Here is a 19,982-nt window from a genome sequence, read left to right as displayed (position 1 = left end):
ACATCACAATAATTTCTGAATTAACAGTATCATAAAGATCCAGATGACTGATCATAACATTAGATAAATATTGTTTTGTAAAATTAGATATCACTTAAATTGAGAGAGATTGCAACACAGATCTCAACCTTATTTTAAATTCATAGATAAGTGATCAAGGTTGAAGTTACTTGATTATGTATTTTATTGTCAAAGTCAAGTTTTGAAAGTTTGTGTTTTTTTGCTAAAACTAACAGTACATGTACATGCACTAGGAAAGCCATGTGTGTATGCTACATAGTGTAAGCAATAGTTCTGCTATATTTGGTGTATTGGAATGATTATTAAATGTATAAATTGAAATATTGAATACGACGATGTGATATGATTGTAAATGTGACTATCCACAAGAGTCCAAATAACACAAAAATAACTATAGGTCTCCAAAACAGCCTTCAACAATGAATAAAACCTATCCTACATATAAGGCCTTAAAATGACATATGAACAACTTAAAACCATTAAAATAAGAAAACTAACCGCATAATTTATGTACAAAATAATGAATGAACAACAAATATGCCTATATACTGCAGGGTATATCTGTACTGTGACCTATGGTTGTTAATTTCTGTGTCATTTTTTATCTAATGTGGAGAGTTGTCTCATTGGCAATCATACCACATTTTCTTTTCATACGACTGCAACAAATATTCTAGGATCGTATAATGGTACATGTATGATGTCGTCATCGTTCTGAACAGATTTTTTAGAATATTTTTCAGAAGGTTCAATACTACAAAAAGAAGGTTGAGTTTGATTTTGGTGATGATAGTCCAATCCGTTTAGGAATAAGGGGCCCAAAAGAAGCATTTTTTAAGTTTCAAGATAATAACTTGTGTATAATTGTTTTGATTGCTCTGAATACCACAAGTAAAAAGTTGGGATTCATTTTAGGGGTTATGGGGCAAAAAACCAGCATTTTTAAAGTTTCCAGACAATAGCTTGTGTGCAAGTGTATGGATTTCTCTGAAATTGTACCACAATGTTCCATATAACAAAGGAAAGACTGGGATTGAATTTGGGGTTAATTGCCTCGAACATGTAGGAATTCTGAGCCGAAAAAGGTCAAAAAAAAAGCATTTTTCTCGTTTCCAGACAATAATTTGTGTTTAAGTGTATGGATCTCTCTGGAATTGTGCTACTAAGGAAAGGCTGGGATTTGGGAGGGGGGGGGGGGGGGGGATTTCGTTCACAATGTTTTAAGGGGATAAAAATTTCAAATTTTCTAAATGTTTCAAGACGATATCTTCAATTGGACACTAACAATATTGTGCGATAGATTTGTACATGTAAGATCATTGACCACGTTTTTTTTTGTGTCAGAAACCTATATTATGTCAAAAATTTGATCACAATCCAAATTAAGATATTATCGAGCTTAAATATTGGGTCCAAATTTGCCCAAACTGTTCGGGGTTAGTCATCTGCGGTTGTATCAGGCTGCACTCAGCGAAGCATTTGATTTAATACCGTATTTTCAATTACAAAGGTTAGAGAGATGTGTGAAATATACATATAAAAAAGGAAGATGTGGTATAATTTTTATGAGGAAACTCTCCACCAGAGACAAATTTACGTAGATGATAACAACTATAGGTCACCGTTCAGACTTCACCAATGACAAAAATCGATACGGCGTAGGCAGCTATGATAAAAGGCCCAGAAATTATGTTCTTTTGTATGTATTGCATATAATAAATAACAATTTAATGTGTGCATACTGAACTTTCACTGAAAAATATTTCAAGCATAATACGGATGAAAACATTTAAATGATAAGTTTCATGAAAGTTATGCAAAGTAGGAGGAGTTCGATATATGCACTACCATAAGAAAATGATTCGATAATGTATGCTTGGTATGTGCAAAATCCCCCTTTTTATACTACGAGGCTTCGTATTTATACATCCAGCTGTATGAACACTCTGTCTAAGCAACGGAAAATCTTTCAGATTTTGCATATGTCTATGTTAACCCTATACGATATGAAAATAAGAAGATTGTCAATGGACAACTATCAACAAAAGTTCAAATTTAAAGGTCAATGTCATAAAAAAACATCTGTTTATATCATCATGCATATATCGATAAAGTTTTTACGTTTCTTTGCATCAGGTGGATCAAACCATTGTTTACAAAATAAATTGTCATTCGTATTTTTGGTCGCAATGACACACCCCACTTTAATCAGATACTCTCTTTATTAGCTTCCCTTTTAAAAACGCATGTCAAAAAGTAAGACAGAACTTAAAGTTTGCCAACATCATCGACTAATTAGTAATATAGCGTCCCTGTATACTGGGCAAGTTTTTAAAATTACAATCCTAACTTTTTCCTGAACCTAGTAATTAGATTTTTTTTATTAATCAAGTTTTTAGTAGTGTTTGAAACTGCCCGGTAACTACGGGTGTGTGTCCTTTATTAAAACTATGGACATGCATGTCAAACGGAACAATTTGCTGTCCTCCGCAAAGCATGCAGTATTGAGGGATAATATCATAGATCGATATAAGGTCGGAATTCCACGTCCCGGTTACGATTGGTCAATTTTAATCTACATGAAAAAGTGAAAAACAGAAAACTATGGAAGTGTTCTTTTATTTCTGCGTAAAATAAATAATCAATGTAGTGAAATGTGTTGCTGGATCCATTGGTCTATTTTAATGACACTTTCTTCAGGACTAAAGTTTTCAAGCTGATATTTCCTCTTTTTTACAGCAGAAAATTGCAAATTAACAAAATAACAGTTAGCAAAATATGTTATAGGAAAATATCATATTAAATAGAACACATTTACGCCGCCGATGTCTTATATAGGACTAGTGTTCGGGAAACTCATAGACTTATGGTACGAGAACATTTGTTCGATATGTTTGTGCCCATTATTTGATTAAATGAAAATGTTAGAACAAAGACGCTCAGATCTTTCTATATGTTTTCTTTTAATATCTGTCTGTCTCAATTTTTAAAGAGTGAGCGCTTATTCTTAATTTACAAATTGACTGTCTTTTTTTGAAGTCCTGTAATTCTAAATATTTTTTTTCACATTCTCGGGAATAAAATCCTAACAAAAGATCTTTCAAGTCAAAAAAATAATTAATATAACAGTAACAAAATGTTATAAAACGCTAAAAGATAGCTTGAAATTAAACCCCGGTGACTTCAAAGCATACTATACGGGTTTTATTTGTTTTTGGAAGCCGTACGATTATTGTAAACATGCAGTTGTTTATATCGATAATCGCTATCATATGCTTACGGGTAAACATTGCGTCATCAGCAAGATATTTTTAAATGTCTGTTCGTCGAGAGGTGGGGTTTCCCCTGTGTTATAGTTATACTATTTATAAGTTTAAAACTAGTTAGTGAGAGTAGTTGTATAACGAGTTCTTGTTTTGATTAAAAATATATACGGGTAATATATGCACGTGAAATACGTTGGCGATTTAAAAGGTTGGGTTCCTGAGAACGTTATGTCAAACTCCGATCCAGACCTAGATATACGCTATCCGACAAAATCTAGTGGTGTTAATACCGAATTATCGACAGACGGTGTCGACATTATCGAAGTTACTGCGAGCAACTAAACCTATATCTAGAGTCTTGTTTTATTTATTATACAAATGATTTAGCAAAGAAATGTTTTAAATTCGGACGAGCATGGCGAGGGAGAATTTAATCATATATAAATCTTAAAGACATCAATATGTCAGTAGTTTGATGAAAAAAAGTTTGAACGGTCTTGAGGGCTGAACGTGTATGATGAGAATGTGTGTTTGGAAGCAAACGCATCAGATACCGTCGACGTCGTACATGTCAGTATTTATATTTTCCTTTTTATAATGTTATGCTTTGAAAATCGTGTATATTCAAACTATTATGTGAAAAATAAAGCACTATATATTTCTGACCGTACGTTTTTTCTGTTTTGTAGAACGTTTTGCATCGCTTATTTACATCGTTAAGGGTGTTTTCATAAACGCTCGCATTCCAAGGTCGCCAAAGCTATTTTTGAGAATACCCCGAAAGGCAACCGTTTCCAAGGCACTCGTCGTAAGAAATATGCGTTAAAATATGCGCACTGTTAAAGGGCCGATCCACCTTAAGTGCGTTTTTGATCACGCCGAAGTTCAATGGTGTCATTGTTGATAGCTACGCCGAAGTACGATGGTGGTAACGGTGAAGTGCGATGGTCTACACAAAACTCATTTGCTAAGCTTTTTTTGTCGATGTATAAGTCAATGTGAAATAGAGACTGACATAGGGAATGTGTCAAAGAGACAACAACTCGCCCAAAGAGTAAAAAAAAAAAGAAAACTGAAGGCCACCAAATTGTGGGTCTTCAACACTGCGAAAAAGTCCTCACCTGTAGACGGACTTCAGCTGGTCAAAACACTGAAAAGTGTACTAGTTTGATTGCAAACATGGGACCGGGCAAAGAGAAAATTACTAGGCAAGATAATAGCTGCTAAATCTCCAATCAATCAACTTGTGAAAAAAAGTGTTATACTGGCGAGTCCAAAATACATTTCTTTGATATATTTATACACGATACTGGTTATGACTGTTTATCCACATGGGCGGATCCAGCCATTTTAAAAAAGGGGGGGGGGTTCAAAACCCAGAGTGAAAAGGGAGGGGTTATAGCTATATGCTCCCATGCATATACATTGATCAGCCAAAAAAGGGGGGTTCCAACCCCCGGACACCCTGGATCCGCCAATGATCCAATATAACTATATACATGTGCACTGTAAAGTTTTGGGCTCAAATGTCCCAGATTACAGGAACAAACTGCTTAAATATATGTGACGCTACGTATTTATGTAGAATATCGTAACTATGGTAGTGCTTGAATTTGAAGATAATATCAAAATATACAGTAGTATTCAACGTACCCGTAAAGCAACGCGAATTTTAGAACTGAAAACCTAACATTGGTGCCGTGTTTAGGATGTCGAGTATTGCGGAAGCATTACGCCGCGTAATCATATGTGCCGCTGTCACTTACTATTTGACGTCGCATATATATTACTCCGGCTGATTGGTGAAAAAATTGTGGGTTTGATGGATAAAAGAACCAAATTTGGCATGGTAGTAGTTCTAGGTATTTCAAAACATATTAGCTATGGACCCACATTGCAATTTTGATATGGCGGCTTTTTTTCAAAATGGCCGCCATAAAATATCAAAATATGCATAAATAACTTATATGAGGTCAGTTTCAAATCCAAATTTTGTGTGACAGTAGTGAGAGGTGTTTCAAAAAGTATAGACTATGAATACATCTTGCAATTTCAATATGGCGTGTTTGTTTGTAAGATAGCCGCCATAAAAAATCAAAATCAGAAATTTCACTTATACATGTTGAAATTTGGGATGCGAGTAGTCCTGAATCATTAGTACAACAATACCTATATATGGACAAAGTTTAAATTTCAAAATGGCGATTTTTTCCAAAATGGTCGCCATATGATATCAAAATCAACACATATACATTACATATAGTTACGAAGAGTTTTGTCTTGACATACCATCAGTAACACTAAGTGTCCTTTGATACATGCCACATTTTTATACATGGTATACTTAAGCAAAGCAACATTGGCTCTCTCAACATTAAAATATTTGCGAAGACATTATGGAAAATCGTTACTGTGATACCCTTCTTGCAGAAATGTAGCATACAACAGGAATGACGTGAAGACACTGGCGTTTTTTTCAAATATCTAAACTAGAATGAAAACTTCTAGACTCAAACATCTCTTTTATGATTATGTGAAAGAGGACATAGTTATAATCTTAACATAATTGAAGTTATATGATGCTTGGCATGACCTCAGGGCATGCCATAAGCAATGAAGTTACTTCATCTAGTCAAATATTATTTTGTTGATGCAATTAAACAGGGCAACTACAACATATTTGTATGACTACGAAACATGAATAAGCTGCACATACAGATAGTTCACACAGACATGATGTAGTCATGATGTCGTTTATGTACTAGTTTGATCCAATTATTAATTTATCTAAAGTTACTGAACTAGAAGATTCCATCTATTCAATATTTACTATGTGTAACCTGTGTCGAATTCTGGTGTTTTCATGGACATAATTGCCAACAACTACAGCTACAGTATCGGTACACACACGTAGGACTAACATTGCCTTATTTCAGCATTTTTGTATGTCGAACTTGAATAATTTGGTTATATATATTAAGCAAATGGTTCGAAATGTTCTATGATGTATTACTTCCTTTAGTCCAAAAGGTTGCTTCCTGTTTTATTTCATACTATGTTAAAATTGTATCTTTTTCAATCCAGGTTGGTGACACTGTACTTCACATTGCTGTAGAAGAAGGAAACACAGAAATCGTCAAGTTGCTGATTGATGGCGGCATTGATCTCAATATAAGGGATCGGGTCAGTGGACTATAAGTTAAGCTTATATATATATTGAAAAATTGGCAATACCAAAACATTCATTTAATGCATCATGTGTGATGTCAAACTAGACGCAATTAGCTTTCAAGTGTGTGTGTGGATACTTTTTAGTAAAATAAGGTTGCAAAATTAGTGAAAAGTGACAAATTAGAATATTCCATAACACACATTGTAGATTGTAGAATATTAGAAAAGTTTGTTGACTTAAACAAAATTTCCTAAGGTTGTAGTCACAATATATCGAAAAAATGCAAGGGCAAATTGTAACAGTTCTAGTGGTGCAGCCTACAATCAACGACACTTTAAATGTGATGAGATTATATCGTACGACAAAAACATAAATTATATTCAACTGACATGTACTGAAAATTTAAACCAAATACACATTATATGAGAGCACACTGATATAAGTACTCGAAACTACTGAAATTGCACTTGTTTTGTAATTTAACACAACATATGATATGGTTTACATAGAATAACAGAAAACACGATTGCATAGAGTGAGCAACAAAACTACAGGAATATATTTTAGTATCAATTTTGTCGTAACTATTAAAAATAATTCAAAGAATACATTTTATTTACAAATAGTCAGAGCATTGCACTCTGGGTAGCCATATGACTACGACGTACGTTGAATTATATCATTTTTTTTTTAATTTTAAAGACAAGAGAGGAAGGTGTCGACTGATAAATTTAGAAATAGACATACTGACAATTGTAAATTTTAATTCACGAAACAACAAAAAAGATGCGCAATTATGTTATGAAATCAGTTTAAATCCTTATTGGTAAACAAAGTGTAGAACAATACTAAAGGTGGACAGGGGTCTCGATGTCAATCAAACCAAATCTCCTTTTATACTGTACTGTGAAATAACAATATCAATGTCACCATTGGGTCCTCAACACAGCGAGAAAAACTCCCACAGCTGTAGTCGAGCCTTAGCTGATCCCTAAACAATAATCAATCTATGTACATTCATTAAGCCTAAATGCATCCATGCACCATGCAATATTAACTAATGTCAAATTCGTATAAAACTCTGATATCGAGTACCAGTTTGACTTTACGCTAAATGCCAGTCTATGCTGTTTAACTTCCTTTAGTCCAATAGGTTGCTTCCTGTTTTATTTAATAGTATGTTAAAATTGTATTTTTTTCAATCCAGGTTGGTTGCACTGCACTTCACATTGCTGTAGATCACGGATACACAGATATCGTCAAGTTGCTGATTGATGGTGGCATTGATCTCAATATAAAGGATTGGGTCAGTAACTTACAATCATATTGAATGATCGGCAATACCAAAGCATTCATTTACTGCATCATGTGATTTCAAACTAGACGCAATTAGCTTTCTAGTGTGTGTGGATACTCTTTAGTAAAGTAAGGTTGCAAAATTAGTGAAAAGTGACAAATTATAATCTTTCATAACGAACATTGTAGAATGCAGAACATTTGAAAAGTTTGTTGACTTAAAAAATAATCCTTAGGTTGTGATCACAATATATTGAGAAAACACAAGGGCAAATTGTAACAGTTCTAGTGGTGACGCTTACAATCAACGACAATTTAAATGTGATGAGATAATATCATACGACAAACACATGAAACATAAACAATAGTCAACTAACATGTACTGAACATTTAAACCAAATAAAAAGTATATGAGAGCACACTGATATAAATACTCGAAAATACTGAAATTGCACTGTTTTTGTAATTTAACACAACATATGATATGTTTTACATAAAATAACAGGAAACACGATTGCATAGAGTGAGCAACAAAACTACATATTGTAGTTAGTTATGTTTCGATAGTCAACGTTGACCGCACATCTGTACCCAATTTGAACAATATGACGGCGACAATAACACCGCCATTAACATAATTAACTTTCACTGCACGTTAATCGTTAACTAAAATAATACACAAACACATACACATTCGTTTAAATGATAATAAGTTTTTTTGCAGTTAATTTTTTTAATAACATTTTATTGACACAGTGTTGTTTTATTCTCTTATTTGACATAATCTGCTATCGTTATCATTACATGATATGTTAAAACTATTGTATGTCATTTTGTATAGGATGGTGAAACTGCACTTCACAATGCTGCAATAGAAAGAAACACAGAACTCACCATGTTGCTTATTGATGCTGGTATTGATCTAAATACACAGAACAGAGTAAGTAAATGATCAACAAAACCGACACAAAACTATGTACTACGTCTTTATATTTGCAACGACAAATAACAATGTTTGTTAACATAGTATACCGTTTTATTTCTTCAAATTAAATTGACCTCACTCTTTTTGTATTGATTAAGAGATCTGTATGTTATAACTATTTGTTAACTGCACCATATATACTTTGACAAAATTGATCGAGCCATATCTTGAGCATCTATTTTTTCATACACAAACACACATTACACCGTTTGACGCATCCATATGTCTGAGTTTTCTTGATGGAGGATATTCTAGAAAACGCTTCATCGACAGGGTCATCATTTTCTGTGTTAATGTCGTCATCATTCGGGAAAGTCGTATTAGTCTTTGGTATTGATAGTTGTTCGTGGTTTATATGCTGAAATAATTTTTGATGCCTGTTATATTGTACCTAGTACTTCTATTTTTTAAGACACTATATTTTTATATATCATTAAGAAAACATAATTTAGCATTGTTTTGAAAAAAAAACACAACGGACATCAATTTGTAGTGTTATTACGATTGTACAGGTAGGAACATTTTAAATATCAATACTGTTGCTTTGTCATCAATACGTTTGTATTCATAGATAAGCTATTCGTGGATCTGTAATATGTGGGTTATTTTGTTAACAGAGACAAGAGATGCAAAAACAACACATCAGTTATATATTTTTGTTTGGTGTTTTTCTCCAATCTGATGATTTAAACCTTTTTGAATTTATTAGTGTGTTCATATACTGTGTTGTTAAACAACTGTCCCATGTTAAGAGAGGGACGAGAGCATATAAATACGTTTACCCCCGCCAAGTGCTTTATGGTTTGTCTTCATTGTTGAAGGCCTTACGATTTCTTATAAATGTTTACATCCACTTCATTTAAACGTAGGTGGATTGGGGTCTCGATGTCAATCAAACCAAATCTCCTTTTATACTGTACTGTGAAAAAACAATATCAATGTCACCATTTGGTCCTCAACACAGCGAAAAAACCTCCCAAAGCTGTAGTCGGGCTTTAGCTGATCCCTAAACAATAATCAATCTATGCATATCCCTTAAGCATAAATGCATCCATGCACCATGCAATATTAACTAATGACAAATTCGTATAAAACTCTGATATCGGGCACCAGTTTGACTTTACGCTTAGTGCCAGTCTATGTTGTTTTACCTCCTTTAATGCAATAGGTTGCTTCCTGTTTTATTTCATATTATGTTAAAATAGTGTTTTTGGCAATCCAGTTTGGTGACACTACACTTCATATTGCTGTAGATCACAGATACGCATTAATCGTCAAGTTACTGTTTCCTGTTTTGTGTCTTATCTTGTTAAAATTATAATTATGTTTTTCTATCCAGTATGGTGACACTGCTCTGCACTTTGCTGTATTGCATAAAAACACAGAAATGGTCAAGTTGCTGATTGATGGTGGCATTGCTCTCAATATACAGAATAAGGTCAGTGGATTATAAGTTAAACTTACAATTATATTGAATTATCTAAAATAACAAAACATTCATTTACTGCATCATATTTGATGTCAAACTAGACGCAATTAGCTTTCTAGTGTGTGTGTGTGTGGATACTCTTTAGTAAAGTAAGGTTGCAAAATTAGTGAACAGTGACAAATTAGAATCTTCCATAACAAACACTGTAGAATGCAGAACATTTGAAAAGTTGACTTAAAAATATTCCTAAGGTTGTGGTCACACTTTATCGAGAAAACACAAGGTTCTGTTGTCACAAGTTTATTGATAGAGCTCACAATGACAATTTAAATGTGATGAGATTATATCAAAAACATAAAACATAAACAATATTCAACTGACATGTACTGAAAAATTAAACCAAACAAAAATTATATGAGCGCACACTGATATAAGTACTCGAAACTACTGAAATTGCACTGTTTTTGTAATCTAACACAGAATATGAGATTTTACATAGAATAACAGAAAACACGATTGCATAGAGTGAGCAACAAAAATACAGGAACACCTTTTAGTATCAATTTTCTCAAAACTATTAAACACAATTCAAAGTATACATTTTATTTTAAAAATAGTCAGAGCATTTATGGCTATGACGTAGATTGAATTATACTATTGTTTGGAAAATTTTAGACTAGGGAAATTTAGAAAAAGACACACTGACAACTGTAAATGTTTCTTCATCAAACAAAAAGATGTGCACATCTTTTATTAGATCAGTTTAAATCATTACCGGTCAACAAAGTCTAAAACAATAATAAAAGAAGTAGACATTAACAAAATATTCCTTGTAACATTTACTAACAATAAGACAATACAAAATATGACAAGACCTGCAATGTCTATATAACAGGTTTGAAACTGTTTTGATAACAGATTTAACACATGTAATGGTTTACTTTTATAAATTGTTATTTGGATTGAGAGTTGTCTCATTAGCACTCACACCACATCTTCCTATATCTTTTTAATTAAACCAAAGAAAAAAAATGTAAGGTATATAAGTAGGTCATTCCTACATTCAAGATCATAGAAAGTATTAAATTCGTCATCTGTCTCCAGTCCACCTCTCACTGTATGACTATCTATCAATAAACGTTTACAATTTCTGCCGTTAAATGGCTAGTTTAATAATCGTGTCATAACAATATCATACATCTTACATAATGTAGCCAATATATGAACTAGATGTGTTTAGAAAAGTCATACTTCCAAAATTTGTTTTTATTTGGTTACCACTCTGATGTATGAATTCATTAAAAACTTTATAGGACTGACTGCTAGCATCTGGTTTGTTTTATTTGACTCCTTAGTACAGCTATTGTTTACTATAAAAATACCTTTATAACTATAAAATAATTGTATTCACAGATAAATTGATTTGCATAACTCCTTAGTCATGAGAACCCAGCATTGACAGGTGAAATGATCTTTTTTTTTTTTAACAATGGTGTCGGGCATTTGTCTCTGTTTTCCCATGTTGTCAATGCGGCAACTCATTTGCTTAATATTGTCTGATGGTTCTGTGAATATTGAATAATTAATACATATCAATGATAGAACACGTTAGTATTTATTTTATTTTATTGAGGTAATGTTTGTATCTCTAGCTTGTTGTTTTGTATTCATACTGGTACAATTTCCAAATTATGTCTTTTTGAAGAGATCCAGTACGTAAAGAAAACACAAATTATATACATATCCCCATAAATGGCGTGGTTTGTGAAACAGATGTATTTACAAAGTGCAAACATAATTTATCGCATTTTACTAATCACAATAAAGTGGGATATTCTTGTTTCATGCATATATGTACATGATATACAACAAAGACCATAGCGCATTTACCATTTTGAAATACAATTCACAAAAGATATATATCACTGTTCAGTTAATCATCATGAGACAAGTGTTTCAGTATGTAAAAATACAAGTTGATAATTTGGTAAAAAATTAATTATATTTCCTTAATATGAGGGCAGTTATGTTTTCCCTGGTTAAATGTCATTGAGAATCAGATCGAATATTATACAATCTTATCTCGGATAAGTATAATCGGTGTTCAGATCTAGTAGGCCGATTTAATGAATGTCATACAAAACCTTGAAGGAATATTTCAGACAATGGGATGGGAAAGTCTCTTTTGATAACAACACTCGACTACAATTAAATGGTGTTTTGAAAAACGTGTACTACAATGTACTAGGGCAGGTTGCATTATAACAGGGGTAAACAATGGCATGAAACCGGCCATTAGTGTATGCCTTTAAAAACCTTTCAATGAAGCTTTGTTTCTGGATTGGTAATTCTAGTAGATTTATAAATGTCATGAACTTTGAACATTAACTTAAAATAAAACTTAAACATAGACAAAACCTAAATGATAACGACACGAACGAAATGTAGGTTTGCTATGTTTCTCTTCCGCAACTGTATTTGCATGTTTGTAACAAACAGCCAAATACATATATGAAAATAAAGAATATATGAAATGCACAAAATGAAATATGACTATTGTTAAGCATGGACAAGACGGACAATTTTACATATTTCCAGTCGAATGAATACATTTACTCTTTACTTATATTTCCCACCATTGTGTTATTTTAATATCATGATAATTGTGTATTATTTTTTTAGCTTGTTGTTAATATGCAATTGTGTGCTTCTGTATTAATATTTTGTATAGTGATTAAGATTTTAACACAATGTTGGCTGCTTACATCTTTTTACCGACTATGTCTGTTTGGGTTTTTATTTCACACATCGTTGTTAATATTATGGAACTACATGCGACTGTTATGCAAGTAAAAGATTAAGCTACATGTAGTCCACCATTTTCTACATAAAATTGTCTATATCAGGTCAGGAACATGAATAAAAGCAAGCGTAGTATACTGCTGTTCGAAATTCATCAATTTATTGTGAAAAAAAACCAGATCCAGATTACAAATTACAACTGAGGAAAACGCATCAAATCAATGAAGGGATTCCGACACAACAGTAACACAACATTAAAATGTAACACACATAGAAACGAACTATAATAAAACAATGACCATTTTCCTGACTCGGTACCGGACATTTAAAAAAGGATGGTGGGTTGAGCCTTTTTAATGGCATGCAATACCTCCCGCTTGTATGGCAATGTTTAATATAACATTAAAATGACATTATTACATGACAGGACTACAATATAAATAATTGGGAGAACTTATAAGACAGAGAAACACCCGAATAATAGCTATCAAAAGGTACCATGTATGACAGTTGCTTACTATTCGTTTGATGTGTTTGTCCTTTTGATTTTGCCATTTGATTAGGAACTTTTGTTTTTTGAATTTTCCTCGGAGTTCAATATTTTTGTGAGTTCACTTTTTACTAGATACGCTTTATAATTCCTGGCAGTTGAAACATCCTTAACTTTTCATTAATACAATCAGAGTTAGTAATCCACATTACTAATAATCACCAGGTTTGCGTAGGATTTGAATCCTTTGCATATCAGCATCACTGGGATGCATACACGACAATTTACTGAAAACATGATGTGTTATGACTAATTATGTAATATCTATTTTCAAAGGGAGTCTGGTCTTTATTTATTAATGTGTGTCTGCTTTGTATCGTTCAAATGAGTAAGTCCCTTTTTAACGGATGTAAAACACTTCATTCTTATGTTGTGCTGCAACACAACCAGGGTTTCCCCTGGGTCAATTATTTTTTTTTCGCCACCTCTATCGCCAGCACCATATATTTTTCGCCAAATTATTAATTTTTTCCCCAAGTAACACAAATCTATTTTTCTTTCAAAATTATCATCCCTTGTCTCCCCCCCCCCTAAATAAGATGAGTTTGTCCAAGTGCTGTCTATGATTATTCTCTCAAACTTGTCTTAGAGTCTACATTGTAATGACTCGACAAATGCTAAATATTTAACTTTAAAAAAGACCTTTATAGGGCTTGATAATATTTTGATCAACTGTAAAAGAAGGGGGGGCAATAACTTTTAAAATAAAGAAGATATATGTCCTGGAATATAGAAAAATCTGGGATACCTGAAAGATGTACAGTTCTTTGGGAAAGTTTCTTCAAAACTAAAAACATGCGCCCTTTTGTACTAAGAAGTGGTTTTTAGTGTTTTTCTCACTTGAAATTGATCCCTGATATAAGGTGTAGTCATTACATTGAATGGTTACTATCATTCGCGGGACTGTTACATATCCTTAGATGTTATATGCACGTGACAGTAGGTTAGGAAATCGAGGCCATTGTGTATGTACACATATGTCTACAACTATGCTGCATAAATATTTTAAGTCATATTCGGTATTTCTAAAATGATAAAATTTGAACGATTCAATTATGCCATCCACGAACAGGTAAATCATGTAAAATATACCTGTTGTATTATTCACCTGCTGCTGAGTATAAAACATATCTCTATCAGATTAGACATTAAAACATTGTTGTATCTTCATTCAATTGTTTTCCCCGTTTTTTATTTCAGTGATTGACTTTCATTTACCTTTAAGAAACCATTATGTTACCTTTCTCAGACCAATATTTCTTAAGAATAACCGTCCTCTTTCTTAGAAATATTGGACAGCTAAAGATAGTATAACTGATTATTACAGGTTATTGATAGTTCAATCACTGAAATAAAAAAAAACACTATTCATTGCCCCAATTGTTTTCAAAAAACCAAAAATACAATCAAAGAACAAAAGACAAATATTTTTTTTTTATTAAAGTCACCTAACAATACAATAATTTGTCACCCATCAAAACGGTATCTTGAGTAAAAAAATATGCTTGAATGTACAGCATTATAAAAAAAATGTAAATAAAAAGAAGGATCAAAGAAAATACAATTTATCTTTTTGATGTTTTACAAGCTGACGATTACGGGCATATCATAACCTAAAAAGGAAAAAAAAAAGACAAATAATCAATAAAATCCAAAACATGTACTAGAGGATGACAGGAAGACAAACAAGCTCAGAATATTGTAAATCTATACGCACATTCCTACACTATCGATTTTCTGACAATATGTATACATAAACACAAACAATTGCATTATTTCAATAATATACTGGTATTGTGTGTTTTATTACTTTTTTCATATTTTTACTTTTTATATAGACTACATCATATTTAAATAGGAGACTAAGGGTGTGTAGTTATATAGACTACATCATATTTAAATAGGCGACTAAGGGTGTAGTTATATAGACTACATCATATTTAAATAGGCGACTAAGGGTGTAGTTATATAGACTACATCATATTTAAATAGGAGACTAAGGGTGTAGTTATATAGACTACATCATATTTAAATAGGCGACTAAGATGTAGCTATATAGACTTCATCCTATTTAAATAGGAGACTAAGGGTGTAGTTATATAGACTCCATCATATTTAAGTAGGCGACTAAGGGTGTAGTTATATAGACTACATCATATTTAAGTAGGAGACTAAGGGTGTAGTTATATAGACTACATCATATTTAAATAGGCGACTAAGATTGTCGTTATATCGACTACATCATATTTAAATAGGATTATTTGGTAAACAACTATCAGGCCATACAACACAAATTAGGCCAACATAAATAAACATAATAATTACAATATCATAACAAATGAGTAATTCATTTTCCATACCATCACTCATTGTCCTGACATCACTTTCTTACTTGACTCTTACAGTTTTAAGGTTTTTTGGGGAAGTTTGGGAATTTTACTAGTTTAAATACCAGGGTTCTTTTCATTTGGTAGAAATGTACAAGTACGCATCCACGTTCCATTATTAACCTTAGCCAACTATTATTTTTCTCTTATCATTATTAAACAGCTATTTATTTGGGATGATAAATATGCAGCCTCTGTTTGAAATATTTCACCAGCTCAGATCGATCAGTGCTGTTTATTTGGAATGTATTTACACGCAGTTATTGTTACATCTTAACTGACGTCTTTTTTGGAATTTCTAATTACTATTTTATTTTATGCATGTCTTTGAGTCGTTTCTTTTTAAATTTCAAAATTTTACTAGCGTCTCAACATATTATGTTCGAGTGAAACTGTTTCACTTTTGTTATTGTATAGAATTCAAGATTGTTATAGTTTAATAATCAGAATAGATTGAACTAATTCATTTTACATCGTTTTCATACTGATGAAGGATATCTGTTATCCGAAATATTTAACATTTGTTTATTTTATTGTTATTTTATGGTGATGTTGTACCCTTTTGGACTTGTTATATATTTCATTTTGTAGTGTTCTTTATCATAATTAGATGATTCATCTTCCCGTAAGAATTCTCGTTGGCTATTATTCAGTCATTTTATACATTGTTTATTCCCTCGCCGGAATTAGGGAAGACCCAAAAATTTGCGAAAGCAAATTTACAGATTTTATATTGTTTGGCTGATGTTTAGACGAATGTTATATACAGAATGTATTTTCAGCCTTATATCACCATCACTGCTGGTGATCCGATGGATAAAATCTGTTGAAGAGTAGTCACTAGTTCAGACGTACTTATATATACATATACATTTTTTAACCCGGACCGACAGAAAGTCGACGATTTTATTCACCCTATGTTCGAGTAGTATTTATACAAACTTCATAAGCACTCAACAAATAACGAATTTCAGTCTAATAAACTCCCTTATGCCAAGTTTCAAATGTATGTAACGATTTTCTTTACACGTACGAGTACATTTTAAATAGGCTTATTATTATCCAGTTTAAATCTGACTCCGTCAGGTCGAACTACAAAAGTAAAATAGGTCTTAGTTAAGTTTAGAATTGTATAGGGGAAGACAAGACAAACAAGATTGAGTTAACATTGCAGCCACTGTATAATCCAACAGGTAACTGGACACATTGTATCGTGTAAAAGCAACATTGAGTCCCGTTAGTCTGCCACCTTATCAGGGAATCGATTTTAAAATGTTTTACTGTGGTACATTAACTATATATAACAACGGAATTTTCTTGCTGGATTGATGCATGTCTCTGCTTCTTGATCTGGTATTTGTCGCTATATATTATTCGTTTACTTTCTCAATTTGTATGTGATGCATTGTTAAAAAAAACCGAGAATGTCGTAAGAAAAATGTCACTAAATCCAAAATACCAGCGGAATAAACGCATTGTGTTGCCTTTATATGGATATAATTTATTTGTTTAATGAGGTCTAAATATATAATTGTGCAAAAATATGTCTAGATTAGGAATTTTGGATCCACAATGCTCTTCAACTTTTTACTTGTTTGGCTTTATAAATATTTTGATATGAGCGTCACTGATGAGTCTTATGTAGACGAAACGCGTGTCTGGCGTACTAAATTATAATCCTGGTACCTTTGATAACTATTAGCAATATTGGTCTCATCCATGATTGATTGTTTAAAACGGCAGCCGAATTAGTGCATGCATTTTGATAGGAAATATTATATTATGTGTTCAAATATTTCTTTGGGGACTGACCTAAAGGACTTTTCAAGGGTAAACCATATCTACATCCATTGACTTCTCTCGTCCGCCAGTTAAATTCATTAGAGGAGATCTGTTTCCGTGGGCTGTGTCTGTTTGGATCTTTGTCTACAGCAACGTTAAATTTGATGTATCAATAAGGGGGAGAATTGAGCACTTATTTAAAGTTTATTAATCATAGAAACAACTGTAGCAACATGAATGTTGAAGAGCAAAAGTGTGCACGCTATTTCACGTGTAACAATTGTTCACTGATAGTTTAGAATTCTCGAACTGTTCCTTAATCTGCAGGTTATCTTTAACTAATGCAGAACAATCTAAAATGAAATAACCCTACCTTAACACATCATTTAATTACGTATTATTTAAATTTGAAGCCTATAAGAAACGGAATAATCTTCAGCTTTAGAGTTTTCTTTAATATGAAGTCAAGTGTTTTCTCCGGAAGTTGATGCGCCAAGCTCATTCATGATTTACGTTCCTTGTATATTTTACTCTTTTTTCCCCAATCTTTACAAAGTATTTTCATAATGTGTCGTTCCGGCTCCTTTTTTGCGATATTGTTCAGTATAAATGAGGTACATCTAGTAATTTATACAGCTTCTTGCTCATATGATCGTGTTTTAATTCTTTTGCCAGAAATTAGTCTTTTAAAGAGGCATTTTAATAAACACAATCTAAGCTGACATCAATATATTATAATGGTTTTTTTTGTGATTCAGGGGAAGAAGCCAATAGATGTGACCAGGAGTGCGGCTTGTAAAACGTTATTTAAGGTAAAACTAAAACGTTTGATGGGTTGTTAGATGTTTATAATATAAACAAGAATCATATCCGTAGAGTATTCATGTTTCAAAGATTGGGCAGCAAAGAACTTATATATATTTAGTAAATATATGTTAATAGCACCTAATATGACAAAAAAAATTATACCAACTTCAGTTTTTTAAATCCAAATACAAGAAAATGTTAAGTCTGAGTAATACCTTGACTAACACCTAGTAATTAAAAATCCGGAACCAAAACTTTATTGCAACATTATTAGATGCTTTCATATTCCGAAAGTTCATGTAACATTATTTCAGAATCGTTTAGTGTATAAGATGTTCCTAAGCTGGTGTTTCATAGCAACATGTCATTGATAGAGGGTTACTGTTTATAAGAGAAGATGTTCCACTGAGGGGTTAAAGTGCTCGAAATGCCTGAGAAACTTTAACGGACGTTATCATGGGTTTGATGACCTTACAGGGATCACATATGCGTCCTTAAAACAGGATTGGTACTTACATGCACAGTGCGATGGATGCAACGTATGAAACTCTGACTGCAAATTTTTCCTGGGCACTTACATTTGCATAATCAGAGAATAATACGAGGGCGTATCTAAACTACTAGTATTATGTATAATTTTTTTTATTTTTTATTAATTATTGAAATAAAAAGAAAAAAAACATTTATCTCAATATCTTATTTTTTTTTATTGCAGGAGTTTGAAAAGAATTGTTTACCTGGTATGTAACTTTTTATTTTTGCACACTGAATAGCATTTAATGTTGAATGAAACTAAATATCCCGAAAAACAAACGCATCGCCACGACGTATATATCAGAAGATGTGGTATGAGTGCCAATGAGATAACTTTCCTTCCATGTCACAATTAGAAAAATAAACTAATGTAGGTAAAAGTACGACCTTCAATGCGGAGCCTTGGCTCACACTGAGCTGCAAGTTATAAAGGGCCCAAAACATGGCTGGTGTAAAATAATTCAAATAAGACAACCAACGGTCAAATCTACATAATAAAATGAGATATGAGAAATATTTATGAACCACATCAACACATGACAACCTTTGCATAACAGGTACTTGATTTGGAAAAGGTGCAAACAATTGCACGAACAAAAGTGTGATTGTGTATACTCATCTGGGGGTGGTACTTCGTGACCGATATGCCTTAGTGGTCTAACTACTGTTTCTGTAACATGTCAACACTGCGATTTTGAGCTCGAATCTCACACGTAAAAGGTATGCTTGACTCGAATCTAAATTGACCAGAATTGTTAGTTGAACAGTAGAAGGTTGATGGTTCTCTCCGGCCTCTCCGGTCTCTCCGGCTTACTCCAGCAATAAATACTGATACTTATGTGTTCTTAACGGTTGTATCTGTAGAAAACATATTTCAAACGGATAGTACATCCTCAATTTTACTTTAAATAAACTTATCGATAGTTTAAATAAACTTATCGATAGTTTAAA

At 32.5% G+C, this 19,982-nt stretch overlaps 1 protein-coding gene across 1 annotated transcript in view; it reads left to right on the top strand.

Moving 5' to 3' along the window:
- The window catches only part of LOC139503394 (putative ankyrin repeat protein RF_0381), a 35,638-nt gene extending 16,393 nt beyond the window's left edge, over positions 1-19,245 (top strand). The window contains exons 4-9 of the mRNA XM_071293169.1: positions 6,372-6,470; positions 7,667-7,765; positions 8,597-8,695; positions 10,080-10,178; positions 18,449-18,502; positions 19,213-19,245. Of these exons, the coding sequence (XP_071149270.1) occupies positions 6,372-6,470; positions 7,667-7,765; positions 8,597-8,695; positions 10,080-10,178; positions 18,449-18,502; positions 19,213-19,245 (483 nt within the window). The remainder of the gene's footprint in view (positions 1-6,371; positions 6,471-7,666; positions 7,766-8,596; positions 8,696-10,079; positions 10,179-18,448; positions 18,503-19,212) is intronic.
- The last annotated feature ends 737 nt before the right edge of the window (positions 19,246-19,982 follow it).

The sequence above is a fragment of the Mytilus edulis genome, chromosome 14 (assembly GCF_963676685.1).
Source record: "Mytilus edulis chromosome 14, xbMytEdul2.2, whole genome shotgun sequence".
In the NCBI taxonomy this organism is placed as follows: Eukaryota; Metazoa; Mollusca; class Bivalvia; order Mytilida; family Mytilidae; genus Mytilus; species Mytilus edulis.
This window is presented reverse-complemented; position numbering and strand designations above follow the sequence as displayed.